This window comes from Sceloporus occidentalis, unplaced genomic scaffold (assembly GCF_023333645.1).
Source record: "Sceloporus occidentalis isolate IW3139 unplaced genomic scaffold, rSceOcc1.0.p SCAF_9, whole genome shotgun sequence".
NCBI classification, from domain to species: Eukaryota; Metazoa; Chordata; class Lepidosauria; order Squamata; family Phrynosomatidae; genus Sceloporus; species Sceloporus occidentalis.
In genome coordinates, this window is record NW_028316989.1 from 39,118,341 (window position 1) to 39,142,818 (window position 24,478).

General features: G+C 41.2%; 1 protein-coding gene across 4 annotated transcripts in view; it reads left to right on the forward strand.

The window, feature by feature from the left end:
• The first annotated feature begins 3,758 nt into the window (after positions 1-3,758).
• LOC149307326 (atos homolog protein A-like) overlaps positions 3,759-24,478 on the forward strand; it is a 58,781-nt gene continuing 38,061 nt past the window's right edge. The window contains exons 1-2 of one of the 4 annotated variants that reach the window (XM_089538948.1): positions 3,759-5,474; positions 8,669-8,804. In XM_089538948.1, coding sequence (XP_089395074.1) covers positions 8,774-8,804 — 31 coding nt within the window. In that variant the 5' untranslated portion in view covers positions 3,759-5,474; positions 8,669-8,773. Of the gene's footprint in view, positions 5,475-8,668; positions 8,805-12,821; positions 12,905-24,478 lie in introns of those variants that run through there. The other 3 variants (XM_089538945.1, XM_089538946.1, XM_089538949.1) reach the window with 3 other exon arrangements.

Here is a 24,478-nt window from a genome sequence, read left to right on the forward strand (position 1 = left end):
CAGCCTCACCAGCAGCCCTGCGGCCCCAATCCGCCATTTTCCTGGGCCACAGAGAAGTGGCAAAATGCTGCTTCTCCATCATCTGGAAAAGGGGGGTCCTTGGGGCTTCATGTCCCCAACACCCTGGGAGCCACAGTCATGGGAGAAAGGGGCTGCCAGGCCTCTTTCTCCTCGGCATTGTTCCCACGGCCATTTGGTTGCGCAGGAATGATGTGTGTGGTGAAAAGGAACTTTGTTTTGGAGCTCCTTCCTGCACTGCAGCCAGGCCCCCATAAGCAGCCTGGGGCGGGGCAGAGATGTCACGCATGGGCTGCACCGCTTGGCATGCGTGATGTCATCATCATGCGCCCCGTGTGGACAGCGCCACATAACTACAACACCGTCCACACGAACTAGGGTCAGGAAGCATGCGGTTGGTTCACGTTCCCTAACCCTAGAATTGGTGCAAGTACGCCGCTTTATGGCGCTTTGTACCATGCCAAAGCCACCATTAGAACCAATGTACTGTAGTTACATGGGTTACATCAGTGAAGCTGAACTAGTTACATTTTAATTGCATGAAGTGATGCTGGTGTTTTAGTTATATTAAGAGAATAAAAGGACACAGCTCCACCATGATCTGCATTTTAGAACAATTTTACAGTTCTACCAGTTTGCCAATCCAAAGGTAGTGGGCATTAAGTGAGCACAGTGTTTGGTTGTACTGTACGTGTCTGTGAGAGAGAAAGAGAGATTGAGAGAGGCTGCATCCACACTGCAGAAATAATCCAGTTTGACATCACTTTAACTGCCATGGCTCAATGCTTGGAATCCTGGGGTTTGTAGTTGTATGAGATATTTAGCCTTCTTTTTCAGAGAGCTCTGGTGCCACAACAAACTACAGATGCCAAGATTCCATAGCACTGAGCCATTAAAGTAGCGTCGAACCGGATTACTTCTGCAATATGGGTGTAGCCAGAGAAAGATCAGTGTTAAATTACTCTTCGTGAAACTAGGCAGAAGAGGATTCTCCCAATCTGGGTTATTCAGTTATTAAATGGGATGTATCATAACCTATCTCAAAGCACTGTGGGAATTATGAAACATATAGATAAGCTAACATTTTGAACATGTTTACACACACACACACACACTGTGAACAGTGTGTTGTCTTTTTAGAACAAAAGCAGAGACTTAAAAGATGAACAAGAACATGCCTTCCAAAGCATTAACACAAGGGAAGAGCCCACAGAAGTGAAGTTAACAGAAACTAACAATCCTGTTCTTTGTTAAATCAACAGATTAGGAAAGAAGGAGGAATCCTTAACAGATTCATCAGTGTCTAGACATTTGCTCACCACAATTGCTCTCTGCTGAGTGTGAAGGTGAACATGTCATAAAGAAGACCCAGTTAGGAGGACTATTTGCTCTCACAGTCATGGAAGTCCTGGGACAATGAGTATCCCCTGCCTCCGATCTAAGTTTTGTGGGAGGACAGGTGAGGCTAGAATTTGCTCTCTGCTGTCTTATGACTATTTTTTTGCAAATCAGCATGCCATCAAAGGGAAGAATGTACACCTTGGGTAGGGAAGGGGTTAGAGCAAACACAAATGTGGGTCAGCCAAAATCTGTGGACACCTGATAGCACTGCTTATTTTCTGTTACCCAATGAGTATGATCATTAACCTGTCCCATTTGAACAAACAGACCTAATAGTCTTGCAAAACCACCACAGACTGAAAGGTGAACTGTGATCTAAACAGTCCATCCGAACATCTGTGCTAACTTTTAATGCATTTCTCACCTAAAATATATTCCAGTTAAATTGGGGGCAAGTACTTCGGTAAACAGAAAAACAGTTCTTAAACTCAAACCATTGATCTATCCAGCCTGATTCACTTTAATCCAACACCAGCTTTCCAAGTTTTCAGGCCCAGAGGGGCCTCTCCTAGCCCTTCTCTTAGAAATCAAATTCACAATTAGCCTTCCCCTCCCTTGATGCTCTCTACGTTTGATAGTTTATATGTTCTATATTTCCAAACCATTACAACTAATTACCATGCTAGATGAAAACTATGGGACTTTTAGCCCAACCAGTGCATCTGGAGAGGTCACCCAGACTGGGCAATACAGAATTAATTGGAGGTGCCAGGAACAAACCTGGTACCTTCTTCAAGCAATACAATATTGCAACCTCATTATCTGAGTGTGAATCCTTATGCTACTAATACAGCAGCATCCACAGACAAGAAAGATGTCAGCAGATATAGAAGCCTAATGATTTGCAGAAGTAGAAAATATTTGGGGGGGAAATGGAGGGGATTAATGCCCTAAAAACAGTTCATACGACAATTTAATGTTCTCAGCATGGCCACCAAATGTGGCCCGGTTGTTGGGATGGTGGAAAAGGTGGGGAATGTTGGAAGGCAATAAAACCATCTATTCTGGAAGAAACACGCAGAGGCCTAGAATCATGAACAGAGGCAATCTGTGCTGTGATTCTTGTTGTTGTTGCAAGTTCTCCAACTTGTGTGTTCTATGCTGAACTATGGCCCATTGTCCATAGTTCAAGTATACATTGTGTAAGGTTATTAGAATGTCACGGAGGAGCTGGAGGAGCTGAAGAAGAGAGGCATTAATAGCAAATAAGAGAGTAAGAGAGCCAGCATGCTGTAGTTGTTTTCACTCCCAGCTTCCTATTTTAAAATTATTGGCATTTGCAGGGTTACAGAAGTAGTATTTAGAGAGAAGTCTTGTAGCAACTTTGCGTCTAACTGAAAGAAAGACATTGACAGCATGAGCTTGCATAGACTTACGGTCCAAAACACACTGCAGAAATAATCCAGTTTGAGACTGCTTTAACTGCCCTGGCTCAGTGCTAGGGAATTCTGGGAACTGTAGATTTGTAAGACATTCAGCCTTCGCTTTCAGAGAGCTCTGGTGCCACAATAAACTACAATTCCCTGGAGTCCCTAGCACTGAGCCAGGGCAGTTAAAGCGGTCTCAAAGTGGATTGTCAAGTCGAAGGCTTTCATGGCTGGCACCCATAGCTTCTTGTGGGTTTTTTGGGCTGTGTGGCCAATTGTTCTAGAAAAGCGTATTCCTGACGTTTCGCCTGCCTCTGTGCCTGGCATCTTTACAGAATCACACTGGATTATTTTCGTGGTGTGTTTTGCATCTTAAGTCTACGAAGGCTCGTGCTTCCAGCTTCTTTATATCACAATGTAGAGATCTTGTAGCACCTTTAGTCCAATTGCATCTGAGGAAGTAGACTGAAGCCTAGGAAAGCTCCTGCTGCCAACTTTTTTCTTTAGTCGGCCCAAATGCATCTGAGGAGGTAGACTGAAGCCTGGGAAAGCTCCTGCTGCCAACTTTTCCCTTTCAGTTAATCTCTAAGCAGATGCTGCAAGGCTTTTCTGTACATACTGGTTCCACAGAGTAACATTATTTTGGGGTTCTTCCTATCAGGCTGCGTCCACACTGAAGAATTAACCCAGTTTGGCACCACTTTAACTCCTTTCTGGGAGCTGCGCTCTGGGCCCCACAACAGACTCCAACTCCCAGAATCCCATAGTCTTGAGCCAGGGGCAGTTAAAGCAGTGGCAAAGCAGGTCATTTCTGCAGTGTGGACGACGCGGCCCTAATCCGCCCGGAAGGCGCTGCAAGCAACTACTGTTTATGCTGTAGTTGCTTGCAGTGTTTATGCAACTACTCCTAAACAGGGCCTAACTTTTCCTTGGGCTTGCGTTGCTATAGCAACAGAGTTCCTCGCCGGATTTAGGAGGAGGGAGGGAAAAGGAAAAGGGAGGCAGCGATTGGCTGCGTCGTCGTCACGTGACAGTGTTTTTCTTCTCGCCCGGGCCAAACAGAGCCAGAAGGGCTTCGACTGAGGAGGAGGAAGGATGGGGCGGAGAGAGGAGGCCTTGGGCGTTAGAAGCATGGCTTTGGGCGCTGCAGGGCGTCTCGTGTGAATGTGCTGGGGATGCGTGCGACCCGCTTGGCTGAAGGAAGACACGTGTCACGAGGAGGAGGAGGAGGGCAGTTAGTCAGCAGAGGAAGGGAGGGACAGAGGGAGGAGGGCGCCATGGCCAGCGACGCTCCGCAGCCTCTTGGCGGGGAAGGAGCTGCGGGCTTGGAGTCAGCGAGGCGGGTTTAGGCGTCGTGTGAAGAGGACAGACAACAACAACAGCAGCAGCTCCTCCTGCTCTTCCCTCTGAAGGGAACGAGTGCGTGTGAATGCGCGCACGCGTGTCTGTCCCAGGAGCAGCAAGGGGAAGGGAGAGATGAGGCCGGGCCCAAGCGAAGTAGGGAAGGGAAGCCTGGCTGCGTGAAGAAGGCGATGGGGCTGAGAGGAGGAGGAGGCACCTGAAGGAAGGAGAGGGCCTGGCTGGGCCTGGCATGAGGCCCTGAGGGGGTGCCCCCCAGCTGCCCTCCTTCTCCTCCTCCTCCCCTTCCCTTCTTCTTTCCTCTCCTCCTTTCTCTCCTTCCCTCTCTCTCTCTCTCTCCTGGGGTTGTGTCAGGTGAGGAGGCTCCCAGTGAAACCAGGGCAAGGAAGGGAGTCGGTTCAGACGTGGGTTCTGCCCTCGCCTCCAAGGCCTTCTTCGTTCATAGGGCAGAGGAAGGCTTTGGGGAGGGCTGGCTTGCCTTTGAAGGGAGGGAGGAAAGAGGGAAGGAAGGAAGGGCGACAGAGGGAAAGGGTGCATTGCGTTGTGTGTGTTTGCAAGAGAGAGGCACTCTCTTGTGTTTTTATCCTGTTTTGTGAGGATGGCCACCCCCTTCAAGGAGGAAGAGGAGGGTTGCCAGAGTGTTTTTATTTAGCCCAGAGGGAGGCAGGGACTTTGGGGGGGAAGGAGGAGGTGGGAAAAGCAAGCTGAACCCTCCTTCTTGCCTTCCTTTTCTTCCTTCCTTCCTTCCTTCCTTCCTCTTGGCTGGTTTGGTCGAACAGGTAAAACAGCCATGGAGGCCAGCCTGGCTTGACATTATTATTGCCCCCAGGCTCTGTGGTGATTCAGAGCCTTTGGGTTGTGTTGTGGGTTGAGTGTGGTTGTGTGTGTGTGTCTGGGTGGGGGTTAGGGTTCAGCTTTGGTTGCCTAAGCTTTTGCCCTGGCAGGTTATAAATAGACCTGTCCAGACTCTGTGTCAAGGAAGGACAGAGCCACTGGCAAGTTGGAGAGAGAGAGAGACAGACAGAGAGAGAGAGGCTGGCTGTGTTTAGCCTTTTCCCCAGCAGGTTGCTGCTGTTTCCATCATGAGTGCCAGGAGGAGGCCTAGCTGCCACAGCTTCTTGTAAGCTGTTAAGGATAAGGCTTGGGTTTTTGTTTTTATTATTCCATTAACAACAACAACAACAACAACAACAACAGAGAGAGAGAAATAGCTGGAGACAACATCAACACCACTGCAACCTTCTTAAAGGCATCCTTCTTGATCCAGCCTTGAGAGAAAAACAACTACAACAACAACAAAGATTAGACTCAAAATGAAGCCTGACCGAGGTAAATGGTTTAATAAACATTTTTTCCTCACCGGTTTGTGAATGTTGCTGGTTCGGTTCCAGGGCAAGGGATATTATGTTCCTGGGTCATGCTCTTGAGAAGGGATGCAGATGGTTCCTAATCCTGACAAGGGAAAATGTGAGGTTGCGAAGAAGGGATGCCTGGAGTTGAGAAGTGGAGCGTCACGTAAAATGCATCTGAGGAAGTAGACCGAAGTCCACAAAACCAATTTCTTTCTATCTCTTATTTTCAAAGGTGCTACCATGTCTCTCTACTACTGATCCTACAGACGGACGCGGCTATATCTTTGAATTTTCCCCGTTTGGGACTTTTGTGGGTTTGTGTTCCTGGGGTCATGTTATTGAGAAGGGATGCGGGCGGCTCCTAATTCTGACAAGGAAAAATAGGAGGTTGAACTCTGCTGTGAAGAAGGAATGTGTGAAGTTGATAAGTGGAACACCGACAGTGTGTGTGTTTGTGTGGTATAAACTGATTGGATTTTCTTAATCAGTGGTAAGTTGGGAGATGGAAATTACGTGTGAAAAACACCCTTTGCTTTGGGTGATAATATTTTAGATATCAAGCAGCTTTGTGCTTCAGGTATTGTCGTACAATTGCAACATTTCAAAAAACTCAGTCCCAGATTACCATTGGGGATGAGTGTTAGCACTGCAATCTGTTTTGTGGGCGATAGAAACACTGATAAAGGAACAACCTCGAAACTCATGCAAAGCAGCTAATTCTCGTTCTGTTTAAATTCCCACAAGCACTTCTTTCTTTATCAGCCCTGCCTCTTAATTATGTTTGTGGTGAGTGGATAAAATCAGTGGGCCAAACAGTAGTAGGGTTTTACTAATTCGGAACCTGTGTGTAACTATTGTAAAAGTTGCTGACTTGACTAGGGGTGAGTCAATTCTGACTGCTAAATTTAAATAGCATAGATTATGGCTTTGTGATGTTTTTGCTAGAAATGTATTTCACTGTAGAATCACTATATAGTCAATTAAATGTCAAGTCATGTTCATATGTTCTCTGAGCTTCTATATATGTCCATTTGGAAGCCCTCTTACATTCATTGGGAATTGTTTGTGAGTAAGAACAGGTAGAACAAGGGCCTAAATTTCACAATGTCTCCCATTGCAGCAGTAAGTAATCTCAAACTACTCACCCTTCGCTGTTTTATTTCTGTCACCTGAAACACACAGTCTATTGTATGAATAATTCCAGATATAGTACTCTTCATAGTCCAGATTAGGATGTTTAAAAGCAGGAAGAACAAATAGTAAGTACTTTGGTTTCGCGTATCCTTAGGACTTGCTGATTGCTTATTAATACAAGCATTTTATTCAACCATGTGTAACTTGAATGCTTGCAGGGACAATAGAATATGCATCATACAGTTTTAAAGATGCTTGAAACCTTAAAGAGTTCTGTGATTTTGTTGAATATTTGCAGAATATGTGTTTGGTTTCAGCGCAACAATATCTTAAACATGTTTATTTAGAAATAAACCCTATAATGTTGTGTATGATTTGCTTCCTAATGGGTGTCCCTTAATATTTGCAGTCTAAATTCCCCATAGTGAAATACAGATGACCAAATATACTGAGATTCAAACAACAACAACAACAACAACAGAGACAGTATTCGTAACCGTTGTCATGCATTTGATGATGCATGTTCAGGGCTTTGGTAACTCACAGCTGATGTGCCATGAGAAAGACAATGCCATTTTATGATCACATGCTGTAGTCAGCCAATATAATGAAAAGAGGAGTAAGGAAACTATGGATTGAGACCTATTTTGGAAATCTAACCTTTGGTACAATCAGTTTATAATGCCTCTAGAAGCTTTAGAAAGTTTTAACTGTAGTAAAATGTAAATTATTTTATATTTTTCAGCAACAAGGAGAAGTTAGAACTTTAAATATCAGTTGCAGTTCTGAAAGCAAACAGGAGCGTTTGTGTTGATCAACAATGTATCTAGTTAACTGTTTATATTTATGTTACTGTACATGAACCAGTGGGTTAAAGGGTGTCCTAAATGCCACATCTAGCCTACAGATATGCTTATGAAGGCAGAAGTCATGCAGAACTTTACATATGTTGCTTTCAGTGCAGCAGCTGCACCACAAAGTAAGCAGTCAAACAGTGCCATCACCTGCTTCCATTAGTTGTAAATTAATAGTGAAGGACACAGGATGAGCAGTGCTTCTAAACTGCTGTATAATCTGTTAAATATTGGACTAACAGCATTTGCTGTAAAGGAGAATTCTTCTTGTGTGTGTGTTAGTGTGCTATTATCTTTCTAGGTTAGTTTGAGTAGTTTGTCTTTTCCAACAGTAGTTATTTCCAGCACATTTTTAAAATCTAGCTGCAGCCTGATTATTTAAAATGCTAAGGAATCATGGTAATTGTAGTTCATTGTGGCACCTTCTGACAGAGAAGGCTAAATGTCTCACTAAACTACAGTTCCCAGAATTCCCTAGCATTGAGCCAGGGCAGTTAAAGTGGTCTCAAACAGGACCTCAGTCCCATTAATTTCAGTTGATTTGTCAGGCGTGCACCCACATACACACACACTCTAGTAAATTTCACTGAACAGCATAGACCTTAGTTATGAGCAGAGATGTATAAAATTGCACTACAGTATTCCCAAAAGATAAGTCCCAAAATGTCCACAATATATTTACTGTGTCTTTTTATATTATAATTGAAAAGAAGCATAACTTGAAATGTGGGACTGGGAGTTATGGGTTATGCATGCATTCATTTCAGACTTTCCATAGTAAATATGGAGACTACTTCTAGTATTAAGGCGGTTTCCTTGGCTAAGAAAATGCTATGAAGTTCATGTAGTCTCCATAAGTTGAAAGGTGACTTGAAGGTGTAAGAGTGCTTGCATGCGCGTGCGCACAAACACACAAATTTGGCTCTTCAGACATTTTAGATTTCAGCCCCCATAATCCTTTGATATTGGCTATGTCCACTTTGGCTTTTGGGAGTAGAAGTCCACAACTTTTGGATAATGAAAGGGACCCCACTGTGTCTTAAAAAGGCATTTTGTTAATGTTCAGTAACTTATATGAACCTATTCAATAGTCTTATATGATAGTCCTACCAGGGAGCAAGTCATAGTGAGGCTTACCTCTGTGTAGACATGCAAAGTAACATGTGTTGCTCATCTTTTGCAGGTAGAGGTGTTCAATCCAGTTTGGGATAATGAATAATAAACTAGGCATATGAGCTGCAGGTGATCTTACATCCTGTTTAGCAAGCTGGTGGCAGCTGTTCTGAAAATGCTTGTGCTTCTAGTTACAGATGCCTCAGGTAAAGGCAGGGAGGAGGCAATCAATTGGAGTGATGCTACTTCCTGTTGTATCAGGGAAGCTGTTTTTCTGGCTATTATGTTCCAGAAACTACTTGTAAAAGAAAGATCTGTGATTGTGTTTCTGATTGCTTTTATAAGCAATGTGCTGGTTTGGAATTTTAAAAGAAGGATGTTCAGGTGATTGTGTTACTCATGAACTAGTTTAGATGATGCTTTGGGAATCTAGCCTTAATCTAAAGGGGAAATAGACACAGCAAGAAATTGGAAATTTTATTTATATCTAGAAGAGGATTTTCTGAAGGTATTTCGCTATGTAATTTTTTTTAACCTGCTCTGTCATTTCTAACAAATTCTATACCTCAGTACTAGTATTTTTTTTCCCCTGGCGTTCAAAGCCTAAGTAAACATTTATGATAAAGAATCTTGGATGGAAAGTAGACATTCTAGATTAAAACATTTGGAAGCAGCAGCACAAAAGAATTAAAGCACAAATGAATACGTTATATTATTCATAGCAACATATTTAATTCATACAGTAGAGATTTGACACTATTAACTCCATATCCAAACCTTTATGGGGGTCACCTTTGTTCTAGGTAGGTGGAGGAAGGTGTAAAGTGTTGTTTACTACTACTGACACCCAGCCTGCCACTTTGATCAAAGCACATTGACAAAGGACTGGCCCACACTGGGCTTTAATTTTCTGCTATATTTGGAGACCCTTCTGCAAACGATACTGCTTACTTAAAACTCTTATTTCACTGATGGATAGTTCATTCTCACATCAAATGAAAACTATTCTGCTGTTAAGCCTTTTCATAATTTCTGGCTGGTTTTGCCCTTGGCTCCTCTGTGAGGACATTGTGACTCTGTAATTCAGTGATATATGCATGCTGTTTTTGTCTCCTTACATTCTGTTGCCAATTACTGTTAAAATACTCTGTGCATATTATGTTGGCAATTGGGACCTTACACAGTCACCCAACATTTGTGTGTTTGATTTTAATAACATATGCTGTCTTACATTTGTACATGAATTTCAAAACCCATAGTGGTGTCAACAAGCTGGTGATGCCATCATGATGCCTTATAATGCAAGATGCCTATTCATTCCAAATTCCTATTCTTAAATTCATAGCATAGCTAGTGTGTTATAGAGCATCTATTTTTCATTACATTATAAATAATAATAATATTAAGATTTCAAGTTCTGAAAATGTTTCATAAACTACTGGACTTTTTGAAATTGAAAAGTAATATCAAATTTTGTAAAATGAGGACCGCCTTAGAGGGCAGTTTGTTATGTAGGGTGGGAGAAAAGATGTCAGATTCAAATAGATGTTCAAAATCCAATGATCAAGTATGTTCAGATATTAAGATGCAAAGACGCAGTGTGTTTCAGACATCTCTGGTTACCTTTTCGTGTATGATATTAAAGCAGTTTTGCTTATATATGGCAACCATTTTAGACATACAAGTTCCTCGAGTTCTGCTGTTTTATTTTGTTTTTGTTTTTTTGAAATCACAACTGATTCTTAATATGAATCTGAAGAATAGTGCATTAATTTGTCTATTCCAGATGCACAGCAATCTGTATAGGGAACAAGTTAGGTGACTGAAGCAGGACAATTCTGTCACTTTCTGCAGGTCATTGACTCATTTTTCAATACTTAGAATTCTTAAGGAAATAGTGAAGTCTAGGAATAATTTGGCCATGAAAATAAAGAGTTTGGTATAGAAGTGATTTGTCTTTGGGCTACCTATAATCAGTCCAATATTGAGGGGTTATGTTGGTGTGCATAATGGGTCAGGACTTTTAGGGACTGGTAGAGGTATTTCCTTGAGAGGTGTAGGCATCTCAAATTGTATGCATGAGATTTCTCAACCATGAGCTTTCTTGGGTGAGTTTGGTCCCAAGCTGTATTTTAAGTCTTTTTTTCTGTTTTAAGTCTTTTGCAGTTTATTTACTAAATAGGTAAAATGTATATGGTCTAATGAATGTAGAGGCCTCTTAATTCAAATCCTTGCTTTTACTATTTGAACAGTTTTGGCGGGGCATTCCATGACTTAAGTTCTATCTCAGTTCCATGGGGGGGTCCCCAAAACCTTTCAAATATCCCTGCAAATTTGTTATTTGTAAGCTGTTCTAAGAGCCTTTGTAGCTGAAAAGTTGGGTATAAATCCTCTAAATAAATAAATAAATCTGCAATTGATGGATTCTACCCTTCTCTCCAAAAATCCCATGGGATATTACAACCAAGGATAAAGAACATGTATAACATGTGTCCCTTTTCAGATATTGTTGAACTGCAGCTCTCCTGATTCTTCACCACTGACTATGGCAAATAGGGCTAATGGGAATTGCAGTCCATAACCATCAGTACCATTTTAAGTTTTAATCCCCTAAGAGATGTGTAGTGGATGTTAACAAGGCTGATAAAAACTCATTGGTGTCTGAATGCCTGCATTTTTTCCATCCTGTACTCATGCCTTAGAATTTGGAATATTTTTAGACCCCTATAGGTATTTATGTATCCAGGAATTGGTTATTCCACCAATTTCTGGCTTTCTTTTCTCGTGTAGATTACTTGCCTAAGGAAGGTAATTACTGAGGATAAGCTGCCTTTCCTTAGGTGTTAAAATAAATTCGCACACTTATTCTTCTGTTATCTTCTCTGTAGACATTAGGCATGAGATTGCTGAGTTAACCAAAAACACATAAAATTCAGGTGTGAGTCACCCCACTCCCCCACAGCCACCAAGCCAAGCTCCTTACTGATAAGTTGTGAGATAGATACAAAAAGCCAGGAAAAATGCAGAGAAACCTAGTTTGTTTTCAAATAACCCCCATAGCTTTTATCCCCAGGCAGTTCACATTTTTAAGACTCTACCTAATACTCATTTTCTATAAATGTATTCTGTTGATAGTATACTAACAAGAAATCAAATAACAGTTAACTTATTGGAAGTTATTTGTTTTTCAATTGATAGAACTTAGGCACAGCCTAAGGATACAGTTCTTATAATTAATAAAGTTGTGTACTTCTCAGTTATTTAACATATGAAAAAATAGTGATAGGTTCAAAGTCTGTTCTAAAATGAATTTTAGACATGTCCCTAGTCTTTAAACCATTTTAATCTATGGCGTGGTATAGACTGGCGCAAAGCACCGGCCTGGGGCTGATTTTAGTGCTTCAGAGAGGTGGAGCGTCAGCACGCTACCAAGCCCTGCCGCACGCTGCAGGCGCCATAATTGCTTGCCACCATCCATATGGGGGGGGACAACGATGAAGTCCATGCACTGCAGCATCCAAACAGCACCGTGTGGATGTCATCATTGCGCATGAGCTATGCCAGTGGTGCCTGGCACATGGTGCAAAAAGAACCCGCCGGGAGCCAGTTCTTTTTAGTCCTCATGGAGGCTGAAGCATTTGTCTGCTGCGGCCTCTATCCAGGGCAGAAAGGGGCGGCGTCTCGCCTTCCCTTTCTGCCCATCTGTATCCCCCAATGTTTTATCACTGGAGTGGTGTAATGGTTTGAGTGTTGGACTACGATTCTGGAGATCAGGGTTTGATTCCCTAATCAGCCATGCATACCCATGGGCAAGTCACATACTATCAGCTGCAGAAAACCTTGTGATAGGTCTGTTGTAGGGTTGCCATACGTCAGAAATAACTTGGAGGCATGGAACAACAACAACAGCTATTTTGCCAACTACAAGGTTTCTTAACATAATAAACCATTTTTGTATTTGCTACAAAAAGATAGCAATACTGTCTAAGTCTCCTGGATTTCTAAATCTGCTGTTCCAAAGTGATCTCAAAATTGTTTTCTGTTATATAATCTTAACTGAACAGTAGAAAGACTGGAAGGATGTCTCATACAGAGCATCCCTGAAAAATTGCTCTTATGAAAAGGGCAAAATAATAGTGAATCCAACCAAAATGGAGTAGTCCACAGGTAGACAATACTTTGATTGTTTTTTGTGGTTTTTTTGGGCTATGTGGCCATGTTCTAGAAGAGTTTGTTTCTGACGTTTTGCCAGCATCTGTGGCTGGCATCTTCAGAGAAAATACCTTGATTGGAACCAATTGGAGAGGTAAGCATTATAATATACAAGAAAACTAATAAACATTTAATAATTTGACACACACAGTGCACCCTAAAACAGAAGAACTGTTTTTATTGAATTCTATTAAAGACATAAAACTATGACATGTTGGTTATACTGATTTTGAAGACCAAAGGTCAGCTACACAGATATGTAATAGAAGAGGTCAACAGTAGTAGGGGAGAACATAGCAAAGGCTGGTGACTGAGGTGCACTGGAGGAGGAAAGCACTAAATGAAGCGCTTGACCAAGCTCTTGCATGATTATTACAGATAGCTACAAAGAATTTGGTATGCTTGGTATTTGTATAGAGAGAGTAGTATTTCATTAAAATGAATAGAATTATGTCTCATGTAGCCTGAGTAGTGGTTAATCAATCATGGTGAACGGCTGATATCTTTACTAAAGTTGGCTAGGTGGCTTTGGGAAATGCAATCCAAAAAGGTAACATTGCCAAATTCTACTAGTTAGGAAAGTATGGGTCTGTCAGGATGGTAGTGATTTTGTGTATCAGGGTTTGTCTGGGAGGAAGGTGTTTTTATTCCCTTTTAATATTCCTGGGTTTGGTCCAGAGTTCTTCTGGTTGATTAGACTTAGTAGTGATGAAAATCCTTTCTTTACAGAGTCATTAAATTCTTTAGAGATGTTCTTTAGATTAATTTGCTTTACTCAAATTTTTGTTATTAGCAGTTCATAGTCCATGCCCCAATCTGCTTCTGGTCTTGTTTTTGCAGAGAGAATAGAGTTTATCTTTTGCTTGTAATTATGCAGTCTGTTTGAGTTCTGTATTGCTGATCTTGTGACATACACATTCATAGTTGTCTATTAGGTTGCTGAAGAATGTGTTTGCAACTAACGGTTAGTCTCAAAACATTTATTAAGTCACTGTCCTGCTTCATTTCTTGATCCTAGGCCAAATTCACCATCACAGCTATTAAAATGGATACTACTAGTAAAATCCCCAAAGGCAATCATTTTCTGTAGAGTAAGTTCATTTTCAGCTTAAACTTCGTCTTCCTGCACATTAAGTGTATAAAAGCTGAATAAGCTAGTGCAGTCCACCCTTCCCTTACGATCCGGATCCCCCGTGTAAAGGGAAAAATGCAGATGCTCAAGCCCCATTCAAATGAATGGGGCTTGTGCCTGTGGAGGCGCAGCGGTGGCATGTGGGGCGCATGCCATGGAAGCGCACGCCATTGTTTCCTTCTTTGTCAGCCTGGGTCCCTCACCTGGGAGAGAGCCAGGCCAGCGATGAAGACACAAGAGGCACATTTGCCCCTCCATCACTCTTGCTGCTGCTTCGGCTACTTCCCCAGGGACAGAGCCAAGCTGATGAAGAAGCCACAGGTGGGAGAAGGACCCCAGCAAGATAGCATCCCTCCTGTGGAGTGCCTATGGTGTGTCTGCTCCTCCTGTACCCACTCAGTGACACCACTACATGCAAATGAACTTAAAGATAAAAATGGGATGGGTGATGCTTTTAGAAATGGATAATAGGTATGAATTGGTGAGTGGCAGTAGTAGTCAACATATAGTCAGACCTTGGTATCTGCAGGGGATGTGTTCTGGAACGGACTCTCCTGTGGATACCGAAAAATGGAGGAACTCAAGTCGTATTTTCCCTAATGCTGGTGCGACGTGTGCGCTGCCGCTAGTGCAATCATATGCACTCATTGCCATTGGGAACAATGGGGCTTGTCATCCGCGGTTGCTTAAATCCCCAGATAGCAAGCCTGGAGATAAGGAGGCCTTGCTGTACTGAGACGTTAGATGTAAAGGGGTGAGTTGGGAAACAGCTGCAGCTTTTAAATCCATAGAGTCCAACAGGGTGGATAAAAGGTGGTCACTGGGCCTAGGAGATCACAAACCTGACTCTAGTTGAGAAAGCTAAGATATGTGTCAGATCAATGCTATTCAAAATGGTCTTCCCGGGACCAATTTGCTGTTGGTCCCCTGGTGAGTTTACACACACACACACACACACACGCACACACAGTGCACTTGAAGCCAGTGGAAGCAAATACAGTGCCAGTCACTGGCACAATGGAAACAAATAATTGCAACTGCCTCCACATTATATATATATAATATGTATATACAGTTGCCTCTCCCTTTTCATGGACTTGGAGTTGATGGCCTTGCTCTTCATGGGAGAGACAAGCGGGGAGGGACAAAATGGCGACGTATGGGTGTGCATGCCATTATTTTTAATGAGACTCGAATATTTGTCAGTCGCCATTTTTGCAAAGAGGCCCGGAACGGATCCTCATGAATTAGGAGACGCTACTGTACTGAGAATAACTAGGAAGGCTTAAGGCCTAACAATACCTTTCATTTTAAACCAGTTACTGCACTAGTCACGATTTTTTATATAACTGGACAGCTTTCTGAGAAATGTGTTTGTGTTACTAAGATTTCCACATTTGTCCACAGAATTTGTGTTGCACATTGAGTGGGAATAAAAATCTTAGCTGTCTTAACTTCATACATCTGAAACATGTTACCTACATGTACAAATGCTATCTCTCAGCGGTGTGTGTGGCTTTTAAACGACTGTCTTAAATAACACACACTGCAACCTGAACCAGCTGTTGTGAACATATGGGCCTCTGCTGTGTTCTTTATCTGTAGATATTTGGGTATATTTGAGCTTTTAAAAACATATATCCAAAACTCTTGGTAATCTGTAAATATCTTTTTTAAAAAATTAAAAGGTAATAATAATACTAATAATAGCAGCAACTCTGAGTGCCACATTTAGTGCACCCTGCTACTTGTTGTTCTGCTTTTCTTTCCTCTCAAATTGCCCAAACACAGCTGGGTTCACAAGAGGAGAAAAGAAAACATGATCCTCCTGCCAAAGAGACAGGAAACTGTAGTAGACCTTGTGAGCAGCGAAGGGTTGAAGCGCCGCCGCTGTGCCTTCTGTCCAATGGGCTGCCAGTGCTGTTGCTATGTGCACTCTTACTCTGCCTTCTTTGTGGAAAAAATGTCTTGCACAGAAAGGCTGAATATGTACCCAAAGCCGAACATTTCTGTGTTAGCTGCTGCAGACATCTGGACCCCTGAATTACTGACAGTGTAGCCCATTTTGCTGCCAGAAGGCAACTTCATTTCCACCACGATTCCAGTATGGTTTACAGTGGAAACAAAGGGCTGCCTAGAGAAGGTGTGTAAAAACGAAAGAAGTGATTCTAGATGCCTAAATGTTATTTTAAGTTGTTTATGAACTTCCCCGTTTTTAGTTGACTTGCTGTTGACTATAAGCTGCAGTTTGTTTTGTCTGCATGAAAATCTTACATGTACAGCATTTTTCATATAATAGTTTTACAGTTCACTGTTGTGAAGAATTCTTGATTCTGAACAAAGAGAGGAAAGGAAATTAAAAGAATAAGGTGCTGTCAGGATTTTTTTTTTAAAGTTAGCTCATAAAAAGATTTTGAAGTGGAATTAGGTGGTTTTTATTATTAAATAGACCCAGTGGTATTCCAGAACCACTAACTTAAACTGGAATTGTTTTTAACAGTACTGAAATCTTATTATACTGCTTACTATCATACTTTAAAGTTTTTATTCTCCATAGTTATATGTTTGTTTTTCCTGTATTCTTGTGATGTACCTGGTAAAATGAATAAATAAATGTAAGGGCTTTGGGAGGAACCTAACCATATTAAATTTGCAGGGGGGGCATTTTTTCCTCCAACATGGGACTATGAAATGCACATCTTAGATATATGTTGCCATAGAAGAGCTAATATTAAGCATACATGAATGTTTTCTTTATTGTTCCTTGTGAAAATGGAAGGCTTAGCTGACTTTCTTTTGTGTGTTTTTCCATTTATATAGGTTATGTAAGTTCTTTCAAAACACAAGGGAATTATTATACTATTGTACTCTTTGTGTATATCTGGCATTAATAAATACATTGACAATCTTTTGTAATCTGTAATTCTCTTGCATTAAGCCAAGGAAATGTACAAATAGAACTCACTAGTTGGGCTACCTGAGAAGCAGGTTTATTTCCTTTAAGCAGTGATAACTTGTAATCAGAGGACTGGTGTGTACTTATTTCAAGCTACCGCTCAACAAAGGAATCTAAGGAAACATTGAAAATGGACACACCATCCTTCACCGATGACACTGTGTTAGATGAGATTTTCAAGAAAGACAAGACTCCAGTCATAACCTGGTAGTTGGTGCTAATTCTATATGCAGTGTTTTCTGATAGCCTGGAAGGGGGCAATTTGTTGTGACATATAGCAACATTTTTTCTGAAGGGGCTAGAAAGGCAGGAAAGAATATTTCCACTGAACTACATTCTTTCACATCTGGAAAAATACTAATTTTGAATGAAGAACACTGTAGCAGCTAGGGGTGCCAAAGGTGGCTGAAGATTTCTTGCAGATTAGCTTTAAAAAAAAGATTAGCTTTTTTCAAGATAGCTTATGTAAATAAATATATTCATTACATTTAGTTGTGGCATTGTAATAGAGAGGGGTGCACAAGTTTGGACTTCTGACTTTTTTTTAAAAGGGCGGGGAAAGTTGGGAAACTCTAAATGTACATAAAATCTTTGATTATACTTTCCATCTCTGTAGAAGACTATGGGACTCTTGATTACTTGTATCCATGTTCATTGTAGGCAAATATGTAAATCTAACCATTTCTTTGGAGTGTTTCAGTGCACTAATAATAATAATAATAATAATAATAATAATAATAATAATGATTTATTTATAGCCCGCCCAATCACGAAGAATTCGGGCGGGTTACAACAATAAAATACATCAATTACAATAGAGTTAAAAATCAAACCCTAGACCTACCGCCCCCCCCATACCCAGAACTAAAACAGAATTAAACAATAATAGTATAAAAAACATTAAAAACATTAAAAGCATTTTAAAAAGGCAGAAACATACGCGGGGAAGAATAGACAAATGAGGGGACAATATCTCTATATCTGGGGAGGGTAACTAAGTTGGAAAGGCCTGCCGGAAGAGATCCGTCTTGAGTGCTTTCTTAAAAACTGTCAGTGGAAATGTGACGGATCTCCTCCGGCAGGTCGTTCCATAGTTTAGGAGCAGTAGTAGAGATGGCCCTCTGGGAAACTGATGCTAACCTAGATTTTTTTGGCTGTAGTAGATTTCTTCCAGAGGACCTTAGTGTGCGGGGCGGACAATAGGGAAGAAGGCGTTCCCTCAAGTACTGTGGGCCCAAGCCATGTAGGGCTTTAAAGGTGATCATCAACACCGTGTACTTTGCCCGGAAACTAATAGGCAGCCAGTGCAAGGACTTCAAGACCGGTGTTATATGGTCATTCCTAGAAGTTCCCGCGATTAATCTGGCTGCCATATTTTTGTACCAACTGAAGTTTCCGAACTTGGCACAAGGGTAGCCCCAAGTAGAGCGCATTACAGAAGTCCAATCGAGAGGTTACCAGTGCATGTACTACTGTTTCCAGGTCCCTCGGCTCCAGGAAAGCACACAGGTTGCTTTTGGTGATTGGTGATGTGTACTTGCTCCTCTGAATTAGAAAAGCTACAACTTTATTATAAGTGAAATGAAATCTACTTGAACTGAGGTTCTTTGTATCAATTTGTGCCCAAATTGATGGACCAGATTCATCTGAGAAGTTATGCTGTCCTGTCAAAAGCTTCTGTACCTAAACCATGCCTGTTGTATATAAACAAATAAAAACAATGTGTATGTGATGTGTGTCTTCCTGTGCATATGAGATCCTTGAGAAATTCTGGGAGGAAGCAAAATAATCATTTTGATAAAGTGAAGATTCCTTCTTTATCGGTAAGCAAATTGCTTTCACTGGCATCATTGATTACATTACTCAAAAGGTGCATGATCATAATATAGATCCTATATCATCTATCATGATGTATATTGATCACTGAGGTGAGGGTATATGTGCATGATCTGAGAACTCCACATACAGTAGTATTTCAAGTTCTGTGATGGAAAAAGGTGGACTGTGATGGAAAAAGGAGGACTATAAATGATTGTACACTAAGGCCAAACAATAAAACCTATAACTTCTCATTCTTTGGAGGAAGGCATTTGAAAGGTAAAACATGTGACATAGTACAGCCTTCCCCATTCGGCTGTCCCTTGGATGCAGGAGAGTAAAATTTTCCATCTCCAGCCAGAACACCCATCCACCATTGTGGCTGGGAGGAGATGTACACTGTTTTCCCATGCATCTGGAGGTTGCCAAATTGGGGAGGGCTGATGTATCCCTTTCAGCAGAGCCAGACAGTAGGGCAAGTGGCAATAGAAGTTCCCAGCACACTTTCATTGTAGGGGGGAAATTCCCTTAGTTTCATGGCAAGCCAGTTTTTGTTTGCCTTTGCGATGCCTTCTACAAGGTAAATTGAAACTATGGTCTTGCTTTTTCCAGAAATATATTAGTACGTTTATTTTGAGCAACTGATGTGATTTAACCTTACCTAATTCTCAAAACTGGAAGGAAGACATATTTTAGGTCATCTCTTCCCTATGAATCAGTCTGTAGAGAGATCTTGTGGCACCTTTGAGACCAACTGAAAGAAGTTGCCAGCATGAGCTGCAGTCTACTTCCTCAGGTGCATTTAGGAAGTAGACTGCATGAGGAAGTAGATTGTAGTCTATGAAAACTCATGCTGCCAACTTCTGTCTTTCAGTCCCAAAAGTGCTACAAGATCTCTCTCCATACTGATTCTACAGACTAACACAGCTGTATCTTTGTATTCTCTGCTACGCAGTAGAACATTTCTACCTACAACTGCTAGGACAAATGTCTATATGACCTACTCTTGAAAACCTCCTGGGAAGGAAATTGTACCATTTTCCAAGGAATCATCTTTCTTTAAAACTATAACACCTATTAAATGATCATTCTAATTGTTAATTCTCCTAAAAGTAGGAACTTTATGGAGTTCTTAAGACATTCTATAGTTTAAATAATTTACTTGTCTTATCCTTAGTGGCCAGTATATATAATAGGAGAAATTAAATGAAAATTACCATACTGGGAATATCTTTGGATTTGCTAATACTTTTGCTGTAGCATGGTCCGTTTATTACCTTTTGTGGGCTTGGCGAAGATTCACAAAGGCATATTTGGGGGCAGCAAATTAATTGTACAAGAAGGTCTTGAATCTTTAAAATCTGAAAAACTGTCAGCATCTATTTGACCTTAATCTTGTACTAAATATGACCAATACTTTAGCCTTTTTAAATAGGATTTGTTTTTTAGATCCGTTTGTTTTATTCTTTAATTTATTCTTCCCATTTTATCCATATCCATCATAAAATATGGTACATAGAACTTATCCTGGTATAAGCTGTTTGCAACATTAGAGAGATTAAAGGGATGATTTGAGGGGACCACAGATGTTCCCAGAAAAGCTTCTTCCCTCCCCTTTTTTACTGTTTATAGTATTTGCTGTATAGCAACTGCTGTCTGTTTGCCATCATTCTGCTCTGCCCCCTGCTTTGGCTTTCCCTGACTAATCTTGTTCTCATTGTTCATATAATTAATGTAATATCATGATATCTTTGTGATGCTATGAAAGTTATTCAGAGTGAGGGCAATGGTTACTGCTCTTACTCCAGATGAGAAATCAGTTTTGCCTCTTCACATCCTTCTCCATTGTCAAAGAGCACAGTTGATGTATACATTGGCAAATAGTGTTCCCTCTCTTGTTAACTGCCATCAAGGCAACTTCGACTTATAGCACCCTTATGAATGAGAGACTTTCAGGTCACTTTATTGTCATCAACCCCATTCAGGTCTTGCAGACTCAGAGCTGTGGCTTCCTTGATTGAGTCCATTCATCTGTAATGTCTTCTTGTTTTCGTACTCCATTCTATCTTACTAAGTATTGTGTTTTCTAGGGAGTTATTTATTCTCATTATATGTCCAAAGTATGACAGTCTCAGTTTAGTCATCCTGGCCTCTAGGCAGAGTTCAGGGTTGATTTACTTTGGACCCATTTAGTTGTCTTTTTAGCAGCTCATGGTGTCTGATGGAACACCTCCCCGGCACCACATTTCAATCGAGTTGATTTTCTTCCTGTCAGCTTTCTTCAGTGCCTAGTTTTCACAACCATATCTAGAAACCATGGACAATCCTGACTATAGTATTTAGTGACATTTCTTTATACCTCAGAATCTTGTCTAGTTCTTTCATAGTTGCCCCTCGAAGTCCTAGTGTTCTTCTGACTACCTGACTGCAGTGTCAATTCTAATAGCCAATGTATAGAAAATCTTTTAACTTTTCAATGTCTTCATTGGCTGCTTTCAAGTTATGTAAATCATTTGTGGTCATTTTTCTTTTTTAATGTTCATTGTGCTCAGAGGAGATGGACAAGCTGGAGGAGTGTGTCCAGAGGAGGATGCCCAAAATGGTAAAAGGTCTGGAAACCATGCACTATGAGGAGTGGTTTAGGGAGCTGGCTATGTTTAGCTTGGGGAAGAGAAGGTTAAGAGGTGATATGATAGCCCTGTTTAAATATTTGAAGGGATGCCATATTGAGGATGGAGCAAGCTTGTTTGCTACTTCTCCAAAGAGTAGGATATGGAGTTATGATTTCAAAGTACAGGAAAAGAAATTCTACTTAAATCAGTAGGAAGAACTTCCTGACAGTAAGGGTTGTTTGACAGTGGAATACGCTGCCTCAGAGTATGTTGGAGTCTCCTTCTTTTGAGGTTTTGAAACAGAGGCTTGGATGGCCAGTATTTTGTGTATTCTTACATGACGGGGTTGGACTGGATGACCCCTGTGGTATTTTCCAACCCTATAATTCTGTGAAAACTTGTATCAAATACAATGGGCTCTTTGTATCTACTGGGGTTTGGTTCCAGGACCCCCCATGGATACCAAAATCCATGGATGCTCAAGTGCCATTAAATACAGTGGCATAGTAAAATGATATCCATTATATGTGAAGTAAAATTTATTGCTAAAAGCTATAAGCTGTTGCTGTTCCATATACTTTAAATAAAAGAGTCAGGTGGCAAAATCACATTTTAAAATTTGGCACCAAATACAAAATAGAGATGATAAAACAAATTGCCAAGAGTATGAAAATGTAGCAAGTTTAAAACTTTCTAGCAAACCAGCACAATAAAATTCTTATCTAGAGATGGTTATATCGAACTCAACATTTTGCCACCATCTGAGTAATATATACATCGGTACGACTGGTAATCCTGGCTGCCCAGAAACCTGCCACAAAGAAATCTTATGCTTCCAAATGGAAGAAGTTTGTGGGCTTCCTCTCTGCGAGAGAACTCCCTCCGTCCTGAGTGTCAACGTTGACAGTGCTGGAGTTCGTGATGACACTTCTGGATTCGGGGCTGTGCCTCACTTCCATCAAGTGTTATCTTTCTGCCATATTTTCCCATTACCAACTTCAGGACAGGCCTTCCTTTTTCAAGGACCCTCTTGTGAAGTTGCCTGAAGGGTTGCAACAGCCTCCATCCGCCAGTCTCGATACCCACGCCTGCTTAGAGCTTGGACCCTGTGCGGTCTTGTTTGCAATCCAAGCCCTTTGAACCTATGGCCACTGCTGACATAAGGCTATTGACTTGGAAGACAGCTTTTCTAGTGGCCATTACATCTGTCCGCGATGTGGGCGAACTCTGTGCCTTGCGGAGGGATCAACCTTTCCTTAGGTTTCATAAAAATAAGGTTGTCCTCCGTACTGACATTACCTTTTTATCAAAGATGGTGTCTTCCTTCCATATGTGTCAGGACATTGTGCTGCCAACCCTGACTTCGAACCTGACACTGGTGCTGAACGCTGTTTGCATACCTTGGACGTTTGGAGGGCCTTGGCCTTCTATTTGGACAGAACTATGGGTTTGAGCCATTCCAAAAGACTGTTCCAGTGCTATTTGGAATCAAAAAAGGGACTACCTGTGACTGCACAGAGGTTTTCCAAATGGGTGGCTGGTACTATCCACCTCTGCTATGAACTGTCGGGTAGATCTCTCCCTGCCAGGGTTCGGGTACGCAACTAGGGCAGTAGCGACATCCTCTGCTTTTTTTACTGGGATACCGCTGGAGGATGTCTGCAAAGCTGCTGTTTGGTCCCAGCTCCTGACTTTCATCAAGCATTACAGGCTGGACACCAGGGCCAAACGGGACACAGCTTTTGGGAGGGCAGTGTTGGTTTCTGCTTTACATTAAGTTGTGTGCACTGCCTTATCTTGATTGTTAACTTTATAGTGTTGTAAGTTACTTATGCCTTGAAACCTGAATTTGCATGCATTGATAACGACACCTTGACCAATGCCTTTGTGCTCTGTTTACAAACTGTTGACAATGTTCATTTTTTTTTTTTTTTTGCAATTGCCAAACTGGTTATGGATGTCACATGTGCCTTGTGACTTGAATGCCTTTACTGAAAATGCATTGCACTTTTTGTTGATGGTGATTGAAAGTACTTGATTATAGAGGTACTGAATGCTTCAAACACAGTTTTGGTTAAAAAGTTTTATTGTGTTGATCTCAAGAAACACAATTTTGTTTGAACCTAACATTGGTGTCATGACACTCTCTCCTCCACTGACCTAAGCTTGTCAGTCTAACCCATTTGTATGATTTGCAGAGACCACAAAGGAGGAGGACAGGTTACTTACCTGTAACGGTATTTCTTCGAGTGGTCATCTGTGAATACATACAAATCCCACCCATCCTCCCTTCAATGTCCTGCTCATTGCTATATTGCTACTCTGTCACTTTATGCAGCGTAAAGGTTTGGAACTGGGGAAAGAGTGGGAAGGTGGAGAACTTATATAGGATGGGTGGAGATACCACCAAAAAGTTGCAAAGTAAACTTTGTCCAGTGATTCCAGAAGGTTCCGAACTGAACTGCGCAGGCACAGTACAACCCATTTGTATGTATTCACAGATGACCACTCGAAGAAATACCATTGCGCAGGTGAGTAACCTGTCCATTTTCAAGCCAATGATAATTGAATCTATGGCTAAATCAGTGGATGTGGAGAGCTGACTGTAAAAACTTGCCTTTCTTTAAGATACCACAAGATTCCTTTTTGTTTTTCCTGAAGAATGTGTTAGTTGCTGTAGTAACAATTCCAGTGTTGTGGTGAACTTCAGACTTTAAGCACTCTGGATTGAAAATGGTCCTGTGTTGATTAATAAGCTGCAGTTGGAATTGCCTGCCTGACTTTTATTTCAGGCATTAGCACGTAGCATAACTCCAGTTTCTGTTACAAGTTGTAGAAGCTTTATTTTTTTCTACATTATGTACAATGTTAAATTGGTAAATTGTCATTCAGGAATGACCAAAGACGAACCTTCAGAAGTCTTATTTGTTGAAACTGGCGCTTACGACACTTCTACTGAATATTGTTCCAGCTGTGGAATATCAAACATAAGACCCAGTCACCACTGAAATTCAGTTTTGAATGGTGAACTTGCCCATTGTTGGCCCTCTCCCTTTCAACCATCTGCTGACCTAATACCATTTTATTGCTGCTTCTGGCACACACCTAATGTTTTTGTTTGTTCTACAAAGCTAATGTCAAATTTCTTGA